Source organism: Triturus cristatus, chromosome 2_2 (genome assembly GCF_964204655.1).
Source record: "Triturus cristatus chromosome 2_2, aTriCri1.1, whole genome shotgun sequence".
Lineage (NCBI taxonomy): Eukaryota > Metazoa > Chordata > Amphibia > Caudata > Salamandridae > Triturus > Triturus cristatus.
This window is the reverse complement of record NC_140582.1, coordinates 1,018,666,290-1,018,685,344: the sequence shown is the minus strand read 5'-3', so window position 1 is coordinate 1,018,685,344 and position 19,055 is coordinate 1,018,666,290. Positions and strand designations below refer to the sequence as shown.

Genomic DNA, 19,055 nt, shown 5'->3' with positions numbered 1-19,055 from the left:
ATGCACTGCTATTTCTATTATTGAGCTGAACATGCAAAGGGAGCTAGAAGCAGTATGATGGGGCTTCTACAGCAGTCCACAAAAGCTGTTTCTAGAGCAAGAGCAATATACTTTGTTGTTTTAGATCCCCTGTTTGAATGTACTTAGTGTGTAAAATAGGGAAGTTAATTTGTAAAACTTTTTCAATATTCTTCTCTGTTGGCTCTTTCAATGCTTCTTGTCCTCCTCATGCTATGGTCACTGTGGTTTGGACTCAGGCACCTCTTTTCATACCTGCCTGGCTATAATAGTTCTGCTAGACAACAGAATAGCAGAGTCCTCAATGAGATTGTTTTGATTTGGTCATAACTGGTGTTCTCAGCTCCTTGGATATGTACTTTTGAACCAGTTGCAGCCAGCAACATTAAAATATAGTGGGGCGCGATGCTCAAAAACTCACCATATATATGCTGCATTTGCTGGCCACAGGGTCTGGTCGTCATCTCGCTCTTCTGGCGCTCTCCCTGGCATCAAGGGGTGGAAAGGGAGGAACTTCCTCCCTTGTGCCACGCAAATTAAACCAATCGGTTGGAGCAGGCTAACCCAGCGCTCATTTTGAGGCTGGGGCCCTGTGGCTGCATTCCCTCGGCTGTTTCTCAGTCCTGGGATTGCCGGCTCTGAAGTGTGCACGTCATATTGGCCGGCTGTAGGCAGGCGGCCAATCTTCTATGCACACTGGCAGGGGGCTGAAGTAATAGTGCACTTGAACTAATCAGCCCTGCCCCCTGCCCTCGCGCTGTAGCAGTGCGAGCCTGCCACACATAATAAAATGGCACTTATTACCATTTTATGAATGTGTGTGCCTGCTGCGCTGGCAGCAGATGGGGCGACGCTCCTCTGCCATAATGGAAGAGTCGCAGCTGATGACAACTGCGAGACTCACACAGCTCCGTTCCTATTTATAAAAATGTTAAAAAAATACAGAAAATATTCTCTCCTCAGAACTGCCACTTGACTCAAGATTTAGCAACTGCACTGGCACTCACTGTTGTGAGCTAAAATGATTAGTGAAGGCTTCACTTTTCAGTGCCAGTCAGTATAATCAATTCATGAGCATTACTTTACAATCAAGTGAAATAAATAATCAGTATTAGTTATTTATACTCCTACCACAGGAAAAGGCTGTCTTAGGAAAACATTTGCATTATTTACATTCTTCACAGTGAATATATTGTGCAAAAATACCTTCATCACCATGGACGGTTTTGCCTTAATACTAGTGACAGTGGCCCTGGTAGGGGCTTCCTTCCATCGGTCTGGTCTGGGAATCATCTGTAAATGGCCCTTGTAAGAGGCTGGAGACAGACCTGTAGCAGGCTTCCTTCCTTCAGGAGTGTACTTGGCCCATACACATCTCTTGCTGCAGCTGTAGTAAGAATAATAGCTCTTTATGGTGAATAATGTGAGAAGGCATACATAGTTTTTATGAGCTCTGTTCACTAGTGCCTGGGTTATGGTAGGGTGTCATATTTCCAGTTTTTCTACTGGACAGTGCCCATTACTTTTAGGAGGCAAAAATAACCAGGTGTCTGTGGTGTAACTGGATAAGAGATTTACTTGCAATTCCAATAGCATGTCAGCATCAGTCTATGATAGTTGAAGAGTTCTTTGTGAGCTGTAGCGCAACTAGAAGCATCTCTCGCAAAAAAGGATTGTATGACAGAACCCCGCAGGCATTTACCCCACACACCTTAACCATTCAGTCAGTACCCCACGTGCAATGTTACCACTTGTTACTTTAGCACGCAAGCTGTAACAATGACTTACTTTAGGGGGCGCTGGAGTCTGGAATAGTGTAAAATACTCTTCCAACTCCAGTCTATGCAAGAGTAGGGAAGGTGTTGGACTTAAAAATCCAACACCAGTCCAACAACGTGCCCACTCTGCAGGAAGTTGTTTTAACGACGTGTGTGCTAAAGTATCACGTGGTAACATCGCATTGTAAAGGCTGGTCGTTGTAAAGGGTCTTGTTTAATGTTGTGTGATGTCTGCAGAAATGACATGTAGTGTGCCTGTGTATGCAACTTGCCTCACTGCATTGGAGACAGATAGTGGACCATTAGCAACTGTCTGCAAGCAGTCAGTCTCATACTAGTTAATGTGTATAGCAGCTTGTTGCTGCTACCCTGTAAGATGGATATTGTTTTTTGGGGGTGATGTCTGGCCTTTCAGGTGAAGTAGGTGGTTAATTGTGTGTTTAGTCATCGGTACCTCTGTAGACCCTAAGAGTCTAAAAAGTGTTTGATTATCCTTCTACTATGCCTTCTTCTCATGTGGTCTCACTTTAGGACGTGTACCAAAGTGAGGCGCATATCTAAGAAGTGCAGCTGGCAAGTTCTCAGCATTGTTGTAGGTCAAAGTGGAGCATCCTTCCTGTTTTGTACTTCTGGTGAGCAATATTGCCTTTTGTAAGTTCAAGAGTAAGTCTGTTGTTTGATTTTCATCACTGGGTTTAATTTAGAGGCCCATTGTCAATTGATACATGAGGCCTATTCACAGAGGCATATTGGAGTATGTAAAGAAGTACTCCCGAGTATTCGTCTCTATGTACTTTTCCATGCCAATTTGAATTGGCTCCAAAACGTATAAAATGGGACTGTTCGGGGAATATTCATATATGGTTAGTACAAATAGCAAGGACTGTGCCCTCTTTGCTCTCTTTCTGATAGATAGTTGTATGTTCTGGGGTGATTCACAAAGGCATGCAAGAGTTTGTAAAAAAAAGAAAATGCTCCTCTGGTACCATTCCTTTACTGATAACATATGGAGCAAAATTAGACCTAACACGGCGCATTTTCTCAATCTTCACATTTTTTAGCGTTTGCCTGCATATAAATTCCGTTATGTCTAACATGAATTAACACAAACTAGAGACCATGGGCGGGAACAGATATTACCTCGCGGTAAGCGCAGTGTATAGTTGAATTCAGACCCATGTGTTTTCTTTGGGTATTCATTAGCTCTTAAAGATTACCCAACGGATAATTAACATTATGGTACAAAAAACATTTTTTTTTGTATTCATAGCTAAGAGCCAATTGATGCAAACATTTGACTTAGTTAAAAATGCTTTAGGGTGAGAATCCTGACTGACACATCAAAGTGAAGTCAGACTTGCCTGAATGCTCACATTCACTACCCAATATTAAGTGAACTATTCTTAAGGAAAGTACATACACATAGAGTATGGAGCATACCAAGTGTATATTTAAGCTTCACCGGGTTCACCATCTCATTTCTTTTAGTCTCAAAATGCACTGGCCACCACATGGAAATGTGCAGGGCACATTGGGGCCTTCTGAATCCTCCCTGCCTTGCGGAGTCAAATAAAGCAGCACTTTCCCATTGCATGGAAGTTGCTGTACACTTTTTAAAATGTATTTCCTTTCATTACATAATTTTCAAAAAGCAAGCCCTTAAAGGATATTCTGTGTTTCTGTAGGCTATAGAGTTATAGAATGCTAATATCAGCACCTCACGCACAATAGATTATGGGTGCCAATCCTAAACAAGCATTGGCAATGCCAATTGGTCTGGCTTATGAATTTAGCTTTTGTGATGGTGTTAGACACTCAATAAGTCATCATACAGGCACTCTGTCACTCATCTTTGCAATCTTGCATCCATTCAACCATCCATTGACTAATTTTTGCATTCACCCTCTTACACAACAACAAAACACACACAAACTCTACATATGCACATGCAAGATAAATTGAAAGAATACAAGCACAAAAAAGAAAACATGCTGTCATCTAAATACAGCGGGCATCTGCTCACAATAACAAAACGAAACATAGCAGCGGATGCCTGTCTTGATAACATAATGTAAACAGGCTATTGTTGTTTAAAGTTCAAGCATGGCTGACACCAGAGCCGGTTCTAGGATTTTTGGGGCCCTAGGCAGAAGGAGAATGTGTGAGGCCCCTCTAATTTGCATAGACTTGAGCCCTTCAGGGCTGTCTGCATCTCAATAGATGCCCCCTGCTCCTGAAGCTACAGCCCCTCCCTCTCAGCAACCTACAAGCACCTCTTAACAGCTCATAAATGGCTGAAGGTGTGAGGGTTGGTTATCTCCAGAGAGGGTTTAGACTGCCAGGGAGCTAAACAGCCGGGCAATAGTCCTCCCACTGTGCCTCTGCATGGGTGGGGGGAAGAGGCCTAATTGCAGGACAAAACTTAGGTATGTGCCTCCAGGCAACTGGGACTGCCCCCACCCCCTGGTTTGCCTCGCTACACCACAGCAGTGAGGCCAGGGGAGGGGGCCCCCTAAGGTGGTTCACTTGAAAGGTGGCACCTTTCCACCGTGACCTGACTGTGTCACATTGGTGCAAGTCCCCAAGTTGGAGGGCTGACTGCGGGGCCCTGGGCAGCGGCCCACACTGCCCAGGCCCACCACTAGCCCTGGCTGCCACATTTACAACTAACATTTTTACATCTTGGAATGGCAAACAGTGATACTCTATGGACAACAGCATTACATAATGGTGTCCTGGTTTAGAGGAATTGGCCACGTGGGATGCGGCGCACTATTAGTGAAATGAGTGGGAAACAAGCAACCCGTTTTCACTGACTGGAGAGCTGTAATGTTCTCTTAAGAAACATTAAAATAAAAAGAGGAGAAGCTAACAAATGATAGGGAAACTATAAAAGAATAAAACAAAAAAAAATCGAAAAGACTGGCCAACGAACCTTAATACTGAAGTGAATTCATTTTTGGGTGAATGTTCACATTTGATTAAAAAATGATATCGTTCAAAGGGCAAGAGGCGAGAGCTCATGCCTGATGTGGACTGAACCATTAATCCATACAGATAGCTGACATTGAAGGTAAATGACACTCAGACAGATCAGTGGCAGAACAGAGATGACCCAAAATCCCTTTATGTATCTATATGGATATATATTTATATACATGGATGGATGTATTATTTATTGATTTGTTTATTACAAAATCCTAATTGACAGCTAAGAAGAGATGCTAGCAAGAATTATTCCAGTACCAATCTTCTCCCCCCAGGGTTCCTCAGAGGCAGTAACCAACACCAAAATAATTCCCTACAAAGGTTGCCTCTGTCATTGCATGCCATAAAATACTTATCTGTAGGCTTTAATACAGTGACAGAGCAATCCACTCTTAGATGCCTAATGTTTTTCAAATATACTTTTTACAATTAATACTTCAAGCCTAATGTGTTTTTCAAACCTTTTCAACAGATCAGACCTAAAGAAATATCTTTCCTTGTGAACTAAGCAGGCCTGTAGCTGGTGATTTATGGCTTATCACCATAAACAACTAAAGCCTCCTAGACTGAACATAAGCTTTCCCACAAAGCAACCATCAGACATGCAGTCATACAGGCATATAGTCATAACATTGCATAGTATACACAATTACAGCTGGCTAATCGAAATACAATCTCTCCTAATAGAAGCAAACATGGATTCTGACTGTACAAATCGTCTAAACCCACAGGTTGTAAGAAGGGGGTAACTAACACTAAAACCCTTGCCTACTATGGTATTCTGTGAGGTTCCAGGTAACAAAATACCTATTTGCAGGCTTTAATACAGAGTAATAATAATCTACCCTTAAACGCTGGTTGAGTTTAACATATGCTTTTCACAATCAATATTTCAGGTCTACTGCCTTTATCATAACGTTTCCTTATAAACATTCAGGCCTACATCCTTTATCATTGGTGTGTTACCATAACCATCTCAGACCCACTATACTGGTTCATAAGCCTTCCCAGAAGGCAAACACTGGGCATACCATAATAAAATTACACATATGTACAAAATGCAGTTGTCAAAACAATATAGAAACTCTACCCATAAAGCCTAATAATGATTTCCATAGTACATATCGTTTATCCCCATAGTTTGTGCAGTGGGTCACCAACACCAAAATCTTACATACTACAGTAATCTGCAACATTACATGTAACAAAATAACTGAATACAGGTTTTAACACACCGTAATAACAATCCACACTTAAAAGCCGGTTGTCTTTAAGACACAGTAAGTACGTAAGCCCTACTTGCTTCATCATCATTTTTCATTATATACTGATCACATGTAAGGAATCTGAAATAACCTTTCCCAGTGAACTGATAAGGCCTCTTTCCTTAGCAGTGGTTTGACACTATACACAACCCAGGCCTATTGAAGTGGGCATAAACTGGTATCCATCGGGCATTCATTTATAAAATTACAAATATGCACCAAATTACAGTTGGAAAAAGAATATACAGCCCCTCTAAATAGAATTCCCCCTCTAACAACAATAAACACTGTGAAATGTTACTCCCAGGGTTTTTCAGAGTGGGTGACCAACACCAAAAAGCTTTCCTACTATGATAATCTGTGAAACTACATGTAACCAAATACCTTTCTATGGCTTGTAACATAGGCCCTTATTATGAAAGTGGTCGGTCATGTCTCCGACTGCCATCGTGTCGGGCAGGTGACTGTCTGAACATTTGTCGGTGGTCCCCCCTGCCAATTAGCAGGATGTCTTAAAATGCTTTTTTTCTACTGCAGCACAAGCCACAGCAGAAAAAACACTTTGTGCACATCCATGGACACGGTTCATGGATGTGTGGGTGGGACCGCCATGAACAGGCAGTCATAAAGGGATATCCTGATCCCTATGGCAGTGCCTGTGCAGGCACAGCCTCCATTGTAGGGTTAGGAATCCAACTACGTCCAGATGGGATCTTTGATCCTTTCATAGATAGCGATCATACCCCTGACCTCTGCTGTCCGACCGGCTGCTTTGTAATGCAGCGGATGGACCGATGCCCTGGATGGTGGGCGGACCACCATGTTTGTTAGAAGATATAGGTTTTACTATATGCCTTTCACAATAATAAACCAGACCTACTCCCTTTATAATAACTTTTCATAGTAAACAGGCCAGATCTATGGCATCGAGGATAACATTTTCCTGCACACCAATCAAGCGTATAGCTGTTATCATTGGCTCTTCATCATAAGCAACTCAGGCATTCCACCAAGGCAATCAACAGGCATACAATCCTCAAATTACAAATGTATACAAAATTACAGACGGTAAAGCAAAACAATGTTTCTTAACTGGGATTCTCACAGTGCAAATATTCTATATGCATGGTTTGTCAGAGGGGGTAACCAACACCAAAACCTATGCCTTCTAAGGCAATCTATGAGATTCAATTTAACTATCTCCAGGCTTGAAGAGTAATAACAATCTACCCTAAAAATGCCTACTGATTTTATTGTATGCTTTTCACAATCAATATACCAGGCCTACTGCCTTTTTCATAGCTTTTCATAATAAACAATCAGGCATATAATCTTTGTCATTGGCTTGTCACAATAACCATCTCAAGCCAAACACTCTGAGCATAAGCATTCCACGAGGCAACCTCCCGGTGGCTTGGATTTGCCGCACATGTAGAAATAGTTGTGCAAACCTATGTTGTTTGTGCTGGGGCAGACAAATCTGTAGTCACACTTAAAGTGCCCAATAAATTCCCTGAGAATGCTTAGGAGGTTTAGCAATTGATATTCTTTGTCCCAATTTAGAAATTTGTGGTTCTTCCAAATATATAGTTGTACGTTTGTATCTTTTTTAAATGGTCGGAAGTGGATATTGTGAGCAATGCTGACTCTGTAGCTTTATTGAAATTTCTGAATGAAATATTTTTATAGAAAGGTATTCCTAAATGCATCTTCAGTGATAATGGTCCTCAGTTTCTCTCTAATTGTATGAAGCAACCTTCTTGTCTCACATTATGATTGAGTTGAAACATACTTCTTATCATCATCCTGAAGGCAATGGCACAACAGAACACTTTAATAGCGTTGTCCCAGGGAGTGTTCAGATGGCCATTGTTAATAGGAAAAGTTGGCAGAATGAACTCAAGAAATTTATTTCGGCATACAGTGACACCCACTCTCACAGGATTCAGTTCTTTCAGGGTTTTATGTGGCACCAAGAACAACATGGCTTGAATATCCATTAAATGACATGAAGTGTGGTCTCCTTCTGGTTTTAAGGAAAATATGAAGAAAGCAAATTGGGTATACAAAGAAAACTGATCATATGCATGGTGCTAAGGATCTAGCTTTAGAAGCTGGGGATTAGGACAAGGAAGGGTAGTAGTACATGTCTGAGACCTTTTAAGGTAGAGCAAGTATTTATCAATTCTGCCAAATTAAGTGATGAGAAGATATGACATTTTAGTAAATTAGACAGATGTAACCGGATCATGAATTGGAGGAATGACTGTTGAGTAGGAATTCATTATTCTCCAGTGAGGTTGCGAGATGATGACTGTTGTGATTGTGGTGATGAAGAGTCTTGTCCTCAGAGTGAGGCATGGGAAGTTTATCAAGAACCTGTTTCTTTTCATGTTCCTGATGAAGATTGCAATGGGAGCAATGTGAGTCATGACCACAAGTTCTAGTCATACTATTACCTTGCCTGGAAGATGAAAAGACCATAATTGTGGGTAGTGTTGTGCTACACCTTATAGGGTTGTCTATACTGTACCTAGAGTTTTATGACTATAAAGTTTTTTCTTTTGTCATGCTATAATTTAGGTCATGTTCCCTTAGGGGAAACATTTATCATTTGAATGGAGAATGTAGTGTTGCCTATTAAGTATATGTGTATGGTTTCTGGGAAGTCATGGTGCTTAATTACAGACTGTTTAGTGCTGTGATGTGATAGTATTCCTTTACATGGCATTGAGTTCTAAAAGTTCCATGTCTGGCAGTTGCTGTCTGGCTATAATCTGACCCAGACCTTTCTGTAGTTGCTTAAGCTATCTTTTAAGTACCTGCTTCCTGAGTCCAACTTTACACACATACCATACTAATTCAAAGCTGGGTCATTTTCCTGGTAATATATTTCATATTCATTTCAATGCATATAAAATACATTTTAATGTAAGTCACAATCACTTTTACACTAATTTCAGTAAATGTCATATTCATTTAAGTATGTGTCATGTTTGTTTCAACCTGAGATATTAATTTAAGTGTGTCTCATATTAATGTTCATGTGTGTTATGTTCATTTTAATGTGTGTCATATTCATTTCAATATGAGGTTATTCCAGTTAATGTTCCAGTGGCATATTAATTTCAACATCAGTCATATTAATTACAATAAGTCTAATATTAATTTCAAGTTCTATCATATTCTTTTCAAATTTTATTTTATTAATTTCAATACAGTATATATCTATCTATATATAACTATAGTTTAACATTTGTCATAATAATTTCATTGAAAGTTGGATTCATTGCAGCGCACCATATTGATTTCAACATGTTGTATTCCTCTTAACGTGTCATGCACTTCAGAAAGTATCATATTTGTTTTAATGCAAGTTATATTCATTTCAGTGCTTGCTTTATTTTTTCAGTGAGGGCCATATTAATTTCAGCATGGTTTACATTTATTTTAGTATTTTTTTATATTCAATTTAGCAGATGTGTCATTCACCAATTTATGTTTTTCTTCCTCTCTATTCTTAATATGTTTTGCTATATGGTATATTGATTCTGTAATGTACCATACTCCTTTTGATGTGTATTGTATTCTATTTGCTATGTGTTTTGCATTTCAGAAGGTGTCATATTGTAGAGCTATAATTTTAACATGAACAGCTTCCGATCTGGATATATTATTTTGCTAGCAACATGTGAATTTATTTGTGATAAGTTTTCTTCATTTTCTTTTATCAACAGTGTGTGGCTGTGACCTTGCCCAAGGAGGATTTTTCATGAGAAAGGAGGATTACATCTGCACTTTGGACTATCAGAGACTCTATGGCACGCGGTGCATTAGCTGTGATAATTTTATTGAAGGAGAAGTAGTCTCAGCTCTAGGGAAGACATACCATCCCGATTGTTTTGTGTGTGCTGTTTGCAGGTAAGACCTATAAAAGCTTGTATTTAGTCTTTTTTTAATCTCTTATTGGTATTCAAATATTGATATTCAAAGCTTTTCATGCCGCCCTCCCTTATTTAGCATAATTTAATGTAACCCCTGTGGAACAATGATTTGTATGAACATGGGATCTACTTGATTTAGAAGATCATCTTCTTTTCCTTCTTTACATACCTGGTTTAGTGGCCACTAGCGCCGTTTAGGGTTCTCCAGAATGATTGTAGATGTGACCCCGGGTTTGCCCCTTGTGACCATTGGCACTGCCTTTGTGACGCCTGGCCTCAAATGTAGCAAAATCAATGCCATTAACAGAGGGGTGGTTTGCCCTGTGGTATTTTGGCTCCTGCTCATTTCTTTTAAATATACTATTTGGGAATAAATCTCTGTTATTCACTATTAGTCCAAAACAAATAAAGCACTAGGACCTGGATTGGTATCTTTGCTGGTAAGTGAGGTAAGTTAAAATACAATGCTTTCAAATATACGTTGTTTGCATGCATGCATGTGAGAGTGTGTTTGTGTGAGAGACAGAGCACGTGTATATATAAGTGTTTGTCTGTTTATATTTCTGTAAAACCAAAGGGGATGATGGACGGAGTGTTGAACATTGCAAGCACTCACCCCCAGTCAACTGATCTGGGTTTAATCCATCATCATTCTTTAGCTCACTCCGCCACCCCATTTCACACATGGCCATATGCAAATCAGTCTGACCCTGTGCCTCATGGGAACAGTCCAGCCCGAACTGCTGAGCCAGAAAAAGTGACTGCAAATGAGAGTGAGTGAGTGACAATGATGAATAGGAATGAATGTGTGCAAGTGTTACAGACTGAAAAGTAGTATGAGTGATAAAGAGTACAAATGTGAGTGAGAATGAGTGAGTCAGGCTGAGTGAGAATAAGAGTAAGTTCAAGTGAGTAAGAGTGTAGTAGATGTTAGTGAGTGAGTGAAAATGAATTAGTGAGAATGGGTGAGTCAGAGCGAGTAACAATAAGTAAGGCTGAGTGGCAATGCATGAGTGAGAGCAAGAGTAAGTTCAGGTGAGTGAGACAGTAAGTGAAAACCTATGATTTAGTCAGTAACGGGAAGTGAGAATGAATGTGAATGAGTGAGAATTGAGTTAAGAGTAAGTGCAGGAGAGTGAGTGTGAATGAATGGATCAAGAGAGTGTGAATGAATGAGTGAGAGCGATAATGAGTGTAGTGAATGTAAATGAGCGTGAGTGGGAATGTTGTGTTATGCTTGGAGTCCGCTGTTGGCACTGGAATGCTGAAGGTAATTCTTGGCTTTTAGAAGCACATACAGAAAAAAGGTGGTGGTGTCAGACTGGAAGCAATTCTTAGCATGGCAGGTACCTGTGACAAAATACTGCACTGCCATACTAGAAGTAATACATGGCATACAGGACACCCATATCAAATTGTTGCTGTCACACCGGAGTTAATTTTTCACTTTAGAGCAATTGTGGAAGAATACAGGCTCTGGCAAGCTAGAGTAAATTCTTGGCATTGGGGTACCCATGGCAAAATAATGGTGCTGGCACATTGGAGGTAGCACTTGGCACGAGAGAGGACAGTCATGACACATGGAAGGGGGCAACCATGGTAACATGCTGGCTGAAACTTACAAGAGGTAATTTTTGACATAAGGATCACTCTTGGTATTTAAGGTAAATATTTGCAAAATTCTGGCACCATTGTATTGTATATATTTTGTGGCCAAAGATAGCACCCACAGCATATTAGGGACACCCCAGAGAAAATTCTGGACCTGGTATTGTAGAGGTGATTTTTGACATATGGCGGCAGCCGTAGCACATTTTGTAATAAATGGAGTCAACTTAAGAAGAGCGTCAGGTTTTACTAACTACGCACATAATGAGAGGAGGGGGATATTTAATAAGTGCCCTTTCAGAGCCTATGGCTTTTTAGCAAATATACGTGAAAACGTTTGCTTTAAAATGCGCTACTGAAACTATTTGGGAGAAATAAGCTCTCACTCACTTCTCTCGCTACAGTGCAGGGCAAATATTATGTCCCATCACTTTTAAATATCACTAGCCTCCTAGCCAAATCAAATAGTGTCTTGATTAGCACTGTCTTCTTTCTGCAGCTCGGACTGGGACATTACACGTTGAGTTTATAAAGTAAACAAATTCAGTAGTGCAATGCGAACTCCTCGGATAAAATAAAAAATGTAATTAAAAAACACATTTAGTTGCCATTTTACATTATTGTGAATGCATGAAATATTATTTGTTTGAATAAAACCTTTATCTCTGTGCTTCTCACAAGTGATTGTCCTTGCAAATGATCATATGTCAAAATATATCAGCAATAAGGAATAATTGAAGCCAATAACATAGTTCAATTTCAATATATGGTCTATATCAATGAATATAGACAGGCATAACTACTGTTGTTTTTCTTAAAGTTTTTTTCATTTACCCTATGATTTATCAGTACATATTAAATAATGACAGTATGTGGTATAAATAATTTAGATTGTCAGTACTGTTCTGTGTTTTGTGCCAATGTATGTTTACAAAAAAGAGTGAGGAACTCCTAACATATCATGTAAGCACCCTAATATAGGTGGTATGCAGAACAGAAATGTTTCTGTGTTGTGTTGTTGTATGAATCATGCATTTATTACTATGGAACTTCAGTGACTATAGCGCAGTTAGTAAGATGGGTAGGAAACCGTTGCATGCCGGCAAAGCCTTTTCAATCTCACATGGTTAAGTGGTCCAGTGTATGATTGTACTTAATATGCAAGGCTGTGAATTAGAAACCTTCATGGGCATGGTGTACAAACCTCTCTGCAGAGGTTACTTGTGTACGGTTGAATATGCGAAAACTCAGTAAACATTCCCGCGCGCCCCCCAAATAAATGCAACTTCAGTGATTCCAATTATTGTGATGTCATCAGTGTTAAGGTCATGTGACCACTTCCTGGGTAGATTCAGTTTCAAAGGTCATTTGATGTCACTTCCTATTATGTCATTAAGATTAAAAGGTGTATGATATCACTTCGCTACTCCTAGAATTTTGGTGAATCAACATCCATGTCGGTGACATTTAAAATTTTGTGTTGACACTGGTAGAATTTATGTTTTGCATGACTTATGTACTTGTTAATTGTGAGGAATTAGGTTGTTGGTTGAATGGGGTGACCCTTGTTCAAGCAACAGCCACAATCCTGTCCAGATGAACCACAAAAGTCACTAAATTAACCAGTGTTCAACCCTCTGGTAGCTTGGCGCAAAAGCTTTGATTGAGTCTTAACTTAGAGACGATATGTAAAGTATTTATGCAGCACACAGACATTAATAAAGTAACAACACAACACAGGGAAAATACTGAAATAATGTAGGAAAATAGACTACATTTCAATAAATAATTTGACAACAAAACAACAAAGCTCCGATTAGTAGAACCATAGCTATGAATTTTTAAAGTGTAAGGTACAGATCAAAGCGCCAACATCTAGTCATGTGAGCCCGGGTCAAACTTGCAAATTATGGCAGGTCACGATGGAGCACAGTCAGATACAAGAAGTGGATGGGCCCGGTTAGAGCTTTTCTTCAGATTTAGAAGAAATTTCAAAGAAAAATGTTCTGAGAAGGTAAAGTTCAGTGGGGCAATGCTGCAGGAGGTGTCTGAGGAGGGAGCATCATCGGGAAGTTGTGGGATGATGTCACCGCGAAGATTTCTACATTCGTACTTAGCCGCATAGTCAGGTCGACTGGCGATGCACTTTGGGCGGATAGACGAGCAGGTTGGTCTCTGTCTTCTCTCGGTTCAGAGCAGTTTTTAGCCCAAAATGTTCTACATGGCAAGTTTTAGATTTTGGCTATCTGGGGACTTTTTGGACCACCACCAACGGTCCAAGAGTGGAGTGGCACCACCTGGATGGTTAGGTCTCACTCAGTCTGGGTCCAGGTGTGGGTTCATCATAGTTGGAGCCTTTTCTGTTCATGAGGCTCTGATCAGGAGGCCAGTCAACTAGCACTTAGAATCACTCTGGTAAGTCCTGGGTTCATGTGATGATATGGCTCAAACAGCAGGGCAGACCTCTGAAGGATCATAGTAGGATCTAGGCAGCAAAGCAGTCCTACCAGGGGCAGCAAAGCAGTCTTGTGGAGTACACAGCAGGCCACTGCAGCAGGCGGTCCCCTGAAAGCACTTCTGCAGGTCCAGAAAGTGAACTGAAGTGTGGGTCTGAGGGTCCTATTTTTATACCTGGTGCCTCCTTTGAAGTAGGAGAAGTTTCTAGAGAATTCCCTTTGAAGTGCCTTTCGTTTTCTGACTCCCCTGCCATGGCCCTAAACTGGCTGCATAAACAATGCTGGAGTCACAAGTCCTTTGTGTGAAGACAGGGCATAGCCTATTCGGGTCCAAGTGTGGGCTGTGCCCAGCTCCACCCCCTGTCCTGCTAGTTGATGGCCCATCCTGGAGCACCCAATCCCTCTATTGCAGTGTTTCCCAAACTGTGGTCCGCGGACCCCTAGGGGTCCCTGACACATTCCTAGGGGGTCCGCAGGCAGCAGTTTTGAAAGCACTGCAAAGTATCTTGTTTAAATAGCAGTTTTTAAAGAACAATAAAAGTGTCAAGAAAACACCAGTGATTAATGTCCCTGCTGGAGAAAGATGAGAGTTTTGTCCAGTAGCAGCTTCGACTTATCTAATGTAGCACAGAGGGTTAATATGCCTGCTGCAAAGAACGTGTACCATGTATTTTAAAAAACAGTATTTTATATGCATATTTGTTACTGTGCAGTTCATAAGTGACAATCTTAATCTAGCACAGTGACCTATAAACTGTCATCAAAGAGCTGCTTGCAAACTGCAAGGTACAAGTTAGTGACATGTTTTTTCACAGTCTTTCATTATCCTGATGCTGCTAAAAAGGTTAATCTGGGTAGAAATACATTTTTATTGTTAAAGTCAATGCTAACCAATGTGTTATGTTCTGAATCCTGAGTTTGGGCTTCTCCAGACCAAGCACTCTTTAAAAATGCCTACCAGTAAGAATGACATGTGAATTCTACACCTTGTAGTCCTCTTTGCTTTATGTAACATTTTCTATACACTGATTTACACGTATGATTCACTGTCTCTATGTGTGTGTGATGTAAAGTGCTCTGACATCCTACAATGGTATGAGAGATGCTATAAAACATGAAATACAGGTGACAGAGGGGCTATGGAGAGATGAGAGACACTGTTGGAGGGTGATAGTGGGGGAATCATAGAAGACCTCCCAGAAAGATTGTCGTATTCTGGTGCATAGTAAGGTCCTAATTTACTATTCTTTAAAAGCTAATACAATTCAATATATAATGATAAATGTGTTGTAGACTGCACCATTGTTTCCTAAATGTTTTGGGGGGAGAGCCTCCCAAAGACCCCTTTGTAGTGGTCAGGCTCACTCACTGCACTTGGTGTGCACAGTATGGGGACTGGTCTGAAATCATTTGCTAGGGCTGCTTGGATTTCCAGTATGGCCCTGGCAGGAGCCTCATACTGCGAAATAAAACCAACCATTGAAAAGTTAGTCACGGAGATGCAGCACCAACCTTCCCATTAACTTTTTTTGTTTTCTTGCAAATTCTTTCAATATAAAATACAACAGAAGTGGCGGAGAGTGTCGTTAGCCTCCTTGGCTTAACAACACACTCCGCCACTTCAGAAACGCAAGGCTGCACCATATTTACAAGAATATGATGCAGCCCTGCGTTTCCCCTGCGCTGGCACTACACTTAACAGGGGAAGATTGTTTATGTACAGGAAGGTCCCCCTTCCTGCACATAAAAAAATCTTGAAATATCGTTTTGTCACTTCTATGTGTGCTGCTTAATGCAGCACATATGGAAGTTACAAATTGTCATTTTTTTTTTTTTTAAAGATTGTTGATGTGCAGAAAGCGTCACCTTCCTGAACAAAATCAATCCAAGGCGTTTTGCAAAAACGAGGAGAAATGAAGCATTTCTCCTTGTTTCGCCAATTTAAAACCAGGTTTTCCCTGGTCTTGATTTTGGCACTGCCTCCCATTTACGCTGCCCTTGTAAATAGGGGGCTGCATCAAAATCAATGGGTGTTGCAGGGGAAACGCCCACCGCAACACCCACTGCCCACCCATTTCACGCTAAGCATTGGGTGAAAGGGGGTCTTATTTACAAGCCAGCGTTAAGCCACGTTAAGTGGCTTAACGCTGCCTTGTAAATAAGGCGAAGCCCTTATCGCCATGGGAATGTCTTAAAAAGTGATGTTCCCATGGTTATAGGGGCTTGTAAATATGCACCTAAAATCATTAGTAATTTGAGTATTTGTTTTGTGTGCACACGTGTGTTCATTTTTTTCGAATTACTGTTTTAATGTTTGAAATTTATATCCTACAAATTGCTTGGGGGTCCCCGGCTTCCAGTGGTGAGTCAATGGGGGTCCTCAGGAGTCAAAAGTTTGGGAACCACTGCTCTATTGTATGGCTGTCTTGGCGAATACACAAAGTCCAACTGCCACTTACACCTAGTCATGTGACCCAAGAACAGGCTACAAGCTCCAAATAGGGCAGGAAAATTCAAACGTTTTTAAAAGTGGCATTTTCAAAACTGTAACTTAAAATCCTTTACATTAAAGAGGATTTTTAATTGTAATTTGTCAAACACCAAACATGAAATGTTTACCTGTTACCAATAAAACGTTAGCACTTATTAATTGTAATAAGCCAACTTTATGTTATCCCATGGTACAAGTAGGTCTCACAGCAATGAAAAACAAATGAAGGAGTTTTTCACTACCAAGACACGTAAAACCTAAAAGTACATGTCCAATCTTTTAATTACAATGCACTTTGCCCTGTGGGCTACCTAGGGCCTACTTTAAGGGGTGTCTTGTATGCAATAAAAGGGATGTTTAAGGCTTGGCAAGGGGGTGATATTGCCAATTCGAGTTAACTGCTTAACACTGCCTTTAGGCTGCAAAGGCAGCCTTGGCAATGTTTTAAGGGGCAACTTAAGTGGGTGGCACAATCAGTGCCGCAGGCCAGCTGGTAGCATTTAATTTACACGCCCTGGGCACATGTAGTGCCACTTTACTAGGGACTTATAAGTAAATGAAAGATACCAATCAGGTGTAAGACAATTTTACCATGTATAAAGAAGAGAGCACAAGCACTTTAGCACTGGTTAGAACTGGTAAAGTGTCAACAAAAACAAATCCAGCAAAAATAGGAGGGGTGGAGGCAAAACGTTAGGGGTGGCCCTGTAGAGAGGGCCAAGTCCAACATTAATCCATTTGCTATACTAATTTATGTTGTGTACCCCCATTCAAAATAATTATTTTGGGAGAAAAGATGTATGTCCTTCATGTCTCCATCCCTACTTTTCTAGGACCTGCCTCTCCTATCCATCTCTACCTCGTCCCCCTGTCAGGAGTTTCTAAAGAATTCAGTTGGGAGATACTCAGCTGTGAGGCAGGATGGCTAGATGGTATGCTGCCAAAATAATAGAGCCAAATTATTTCAGCAGGATTCACAAGTACATTTACAATCCCCAACCTCAAATGATATAAAAAATGTCTCATAATTATTATGTTAAATTTACAATATGTCGAGCAAGGTAACCTAATCTGATCAGTGAAACCTCCAGGCATGAACATTATTGTTAAAGTTAATAGCATTGGCTCCTGAGATCTATTGGTTTATGTCATCCACACAAACTGTGTTCTTCAGTCCAAGCACTCTTGGACTATCTTGTTCTTCAGTCCAAGCATCAATGTAGTGTCTGTGTGTGTGTGTGGGGGGGGGGGGCATCCGTGTCCTTTAAATGAAGATTTGATCATGTGCAAGTACACCAAAGGCCTTTATTTATGCCCTATTGACCACATTCCTTAGGAGTCCTCCTTATATCACTCATGAATGGGAGATTACTTTTTGAGGTCTTCGTCAGGGCCTTTGGCACTTGTCTATCTGAGCACACTTTTCAAAACTTGAAAGTAATTGCCTGCTTAATGCAGATAAGGGATTGATAAAAAATTGGGAATTGAAAGAAAAGTAAGACACCAGACCATGCACCAGTCAAATGTGCAGATTAAGGCACATGCTTTTAAAGGAGGATGCTTATTTCAAGGTGTGCTTGAGGTGAATGGAAGGAAAAGGAACCCGGACTGGCCCTTTGCTACACGATGCATTGGACTCCCAACTTCGGAATCAGAGCCATATGATACAAATCGCACATGATGGCACGGCTCACAGCTACAGAGGCCTGGCCATGCGTGATTAATGTCATTAAGATCACATGGTGACCCAGGCATGGAAGTCTAGTGACAACCAACCCATCCAGAACAGGATTGGGTAATCATTGCAATGATCTGGCGGCAATATGGTGGGACAGCCGCCCTGTCAATGGTGTTCATTGACAAGGCCAGCTGAGGCTTCAGAGTTGGAAAAGCTGTATTACTCCTCCTCAAAATGAGTTGGAGTAACTGTGGGTTCGGCAGGGTGGGTGTACCGCCAATTCATAGCAGTTTATCTGCTCTGTCAAACTCTAAGTCAGCCTCAAGGTTCTAAGGTGAGCAGGCCCCTGTCCATCGATGTTGCCTGACGCCATGCCTAGGCGCCAGTAAATAGCGGGGAACAACCTTTACAACGCAACTTTTAGAACGCACTACACTTACAACGCATTTTTTACAACGCAAAATCCATTACAACGCATTCCATTACAACGCATGACACTACAACGCATTTTTGAAAACTACCTTTACAACGCATTCCATTACAACGCATACTACCTTTACAACGCATACCATTACAACGCATAATATTACACTACACTATCCAACACTTACCCTACTGTTGCACCCCCTGGAGTTAGAATAGTAATTTTTACCCCATTACTATCCAACACTTACCCTACTGTTGCACCCCCTGGAGTTAGAATAGTAATTTTTACCCCTATACTATCCAACACTTACCCTACTGTTGCACCCCCTGGAGTTAGAATAGTAATTTTTACCCCTATACTATCCAACACTTACCCTACTGTTGCACCCCCTGGAGTTAGAAT

The 19,055-nt window shown here is 40.8% G+C and overlaps 1 protein-coding gene across 10 annotated transcripts in view; it reads left to right on the top strand.

Annotated features, from left to right (window-relative positions):
- Positions 1-19,055, top strand: part of ABLIM2 (actin binding LIM protein family member 2) — a 918,768-nt gene that overhangs the window by 351,259 nt on the left and 548,454 nt on the right. For all 10 annotated transcript variants that reach the window (XM_085642477.1, XM_085642474.1, XM_085642469.1 and 7 more), the window contains one exon: positions 9,787-9,970. In XM_085642477.1, the coding sequence (XP_085498603.1) occupies positions 9,787-9,970 (184 nt within the window). The remainder of the gene's footprint in view (positions 1-9,786; positions 9,971-19,055) is intronic.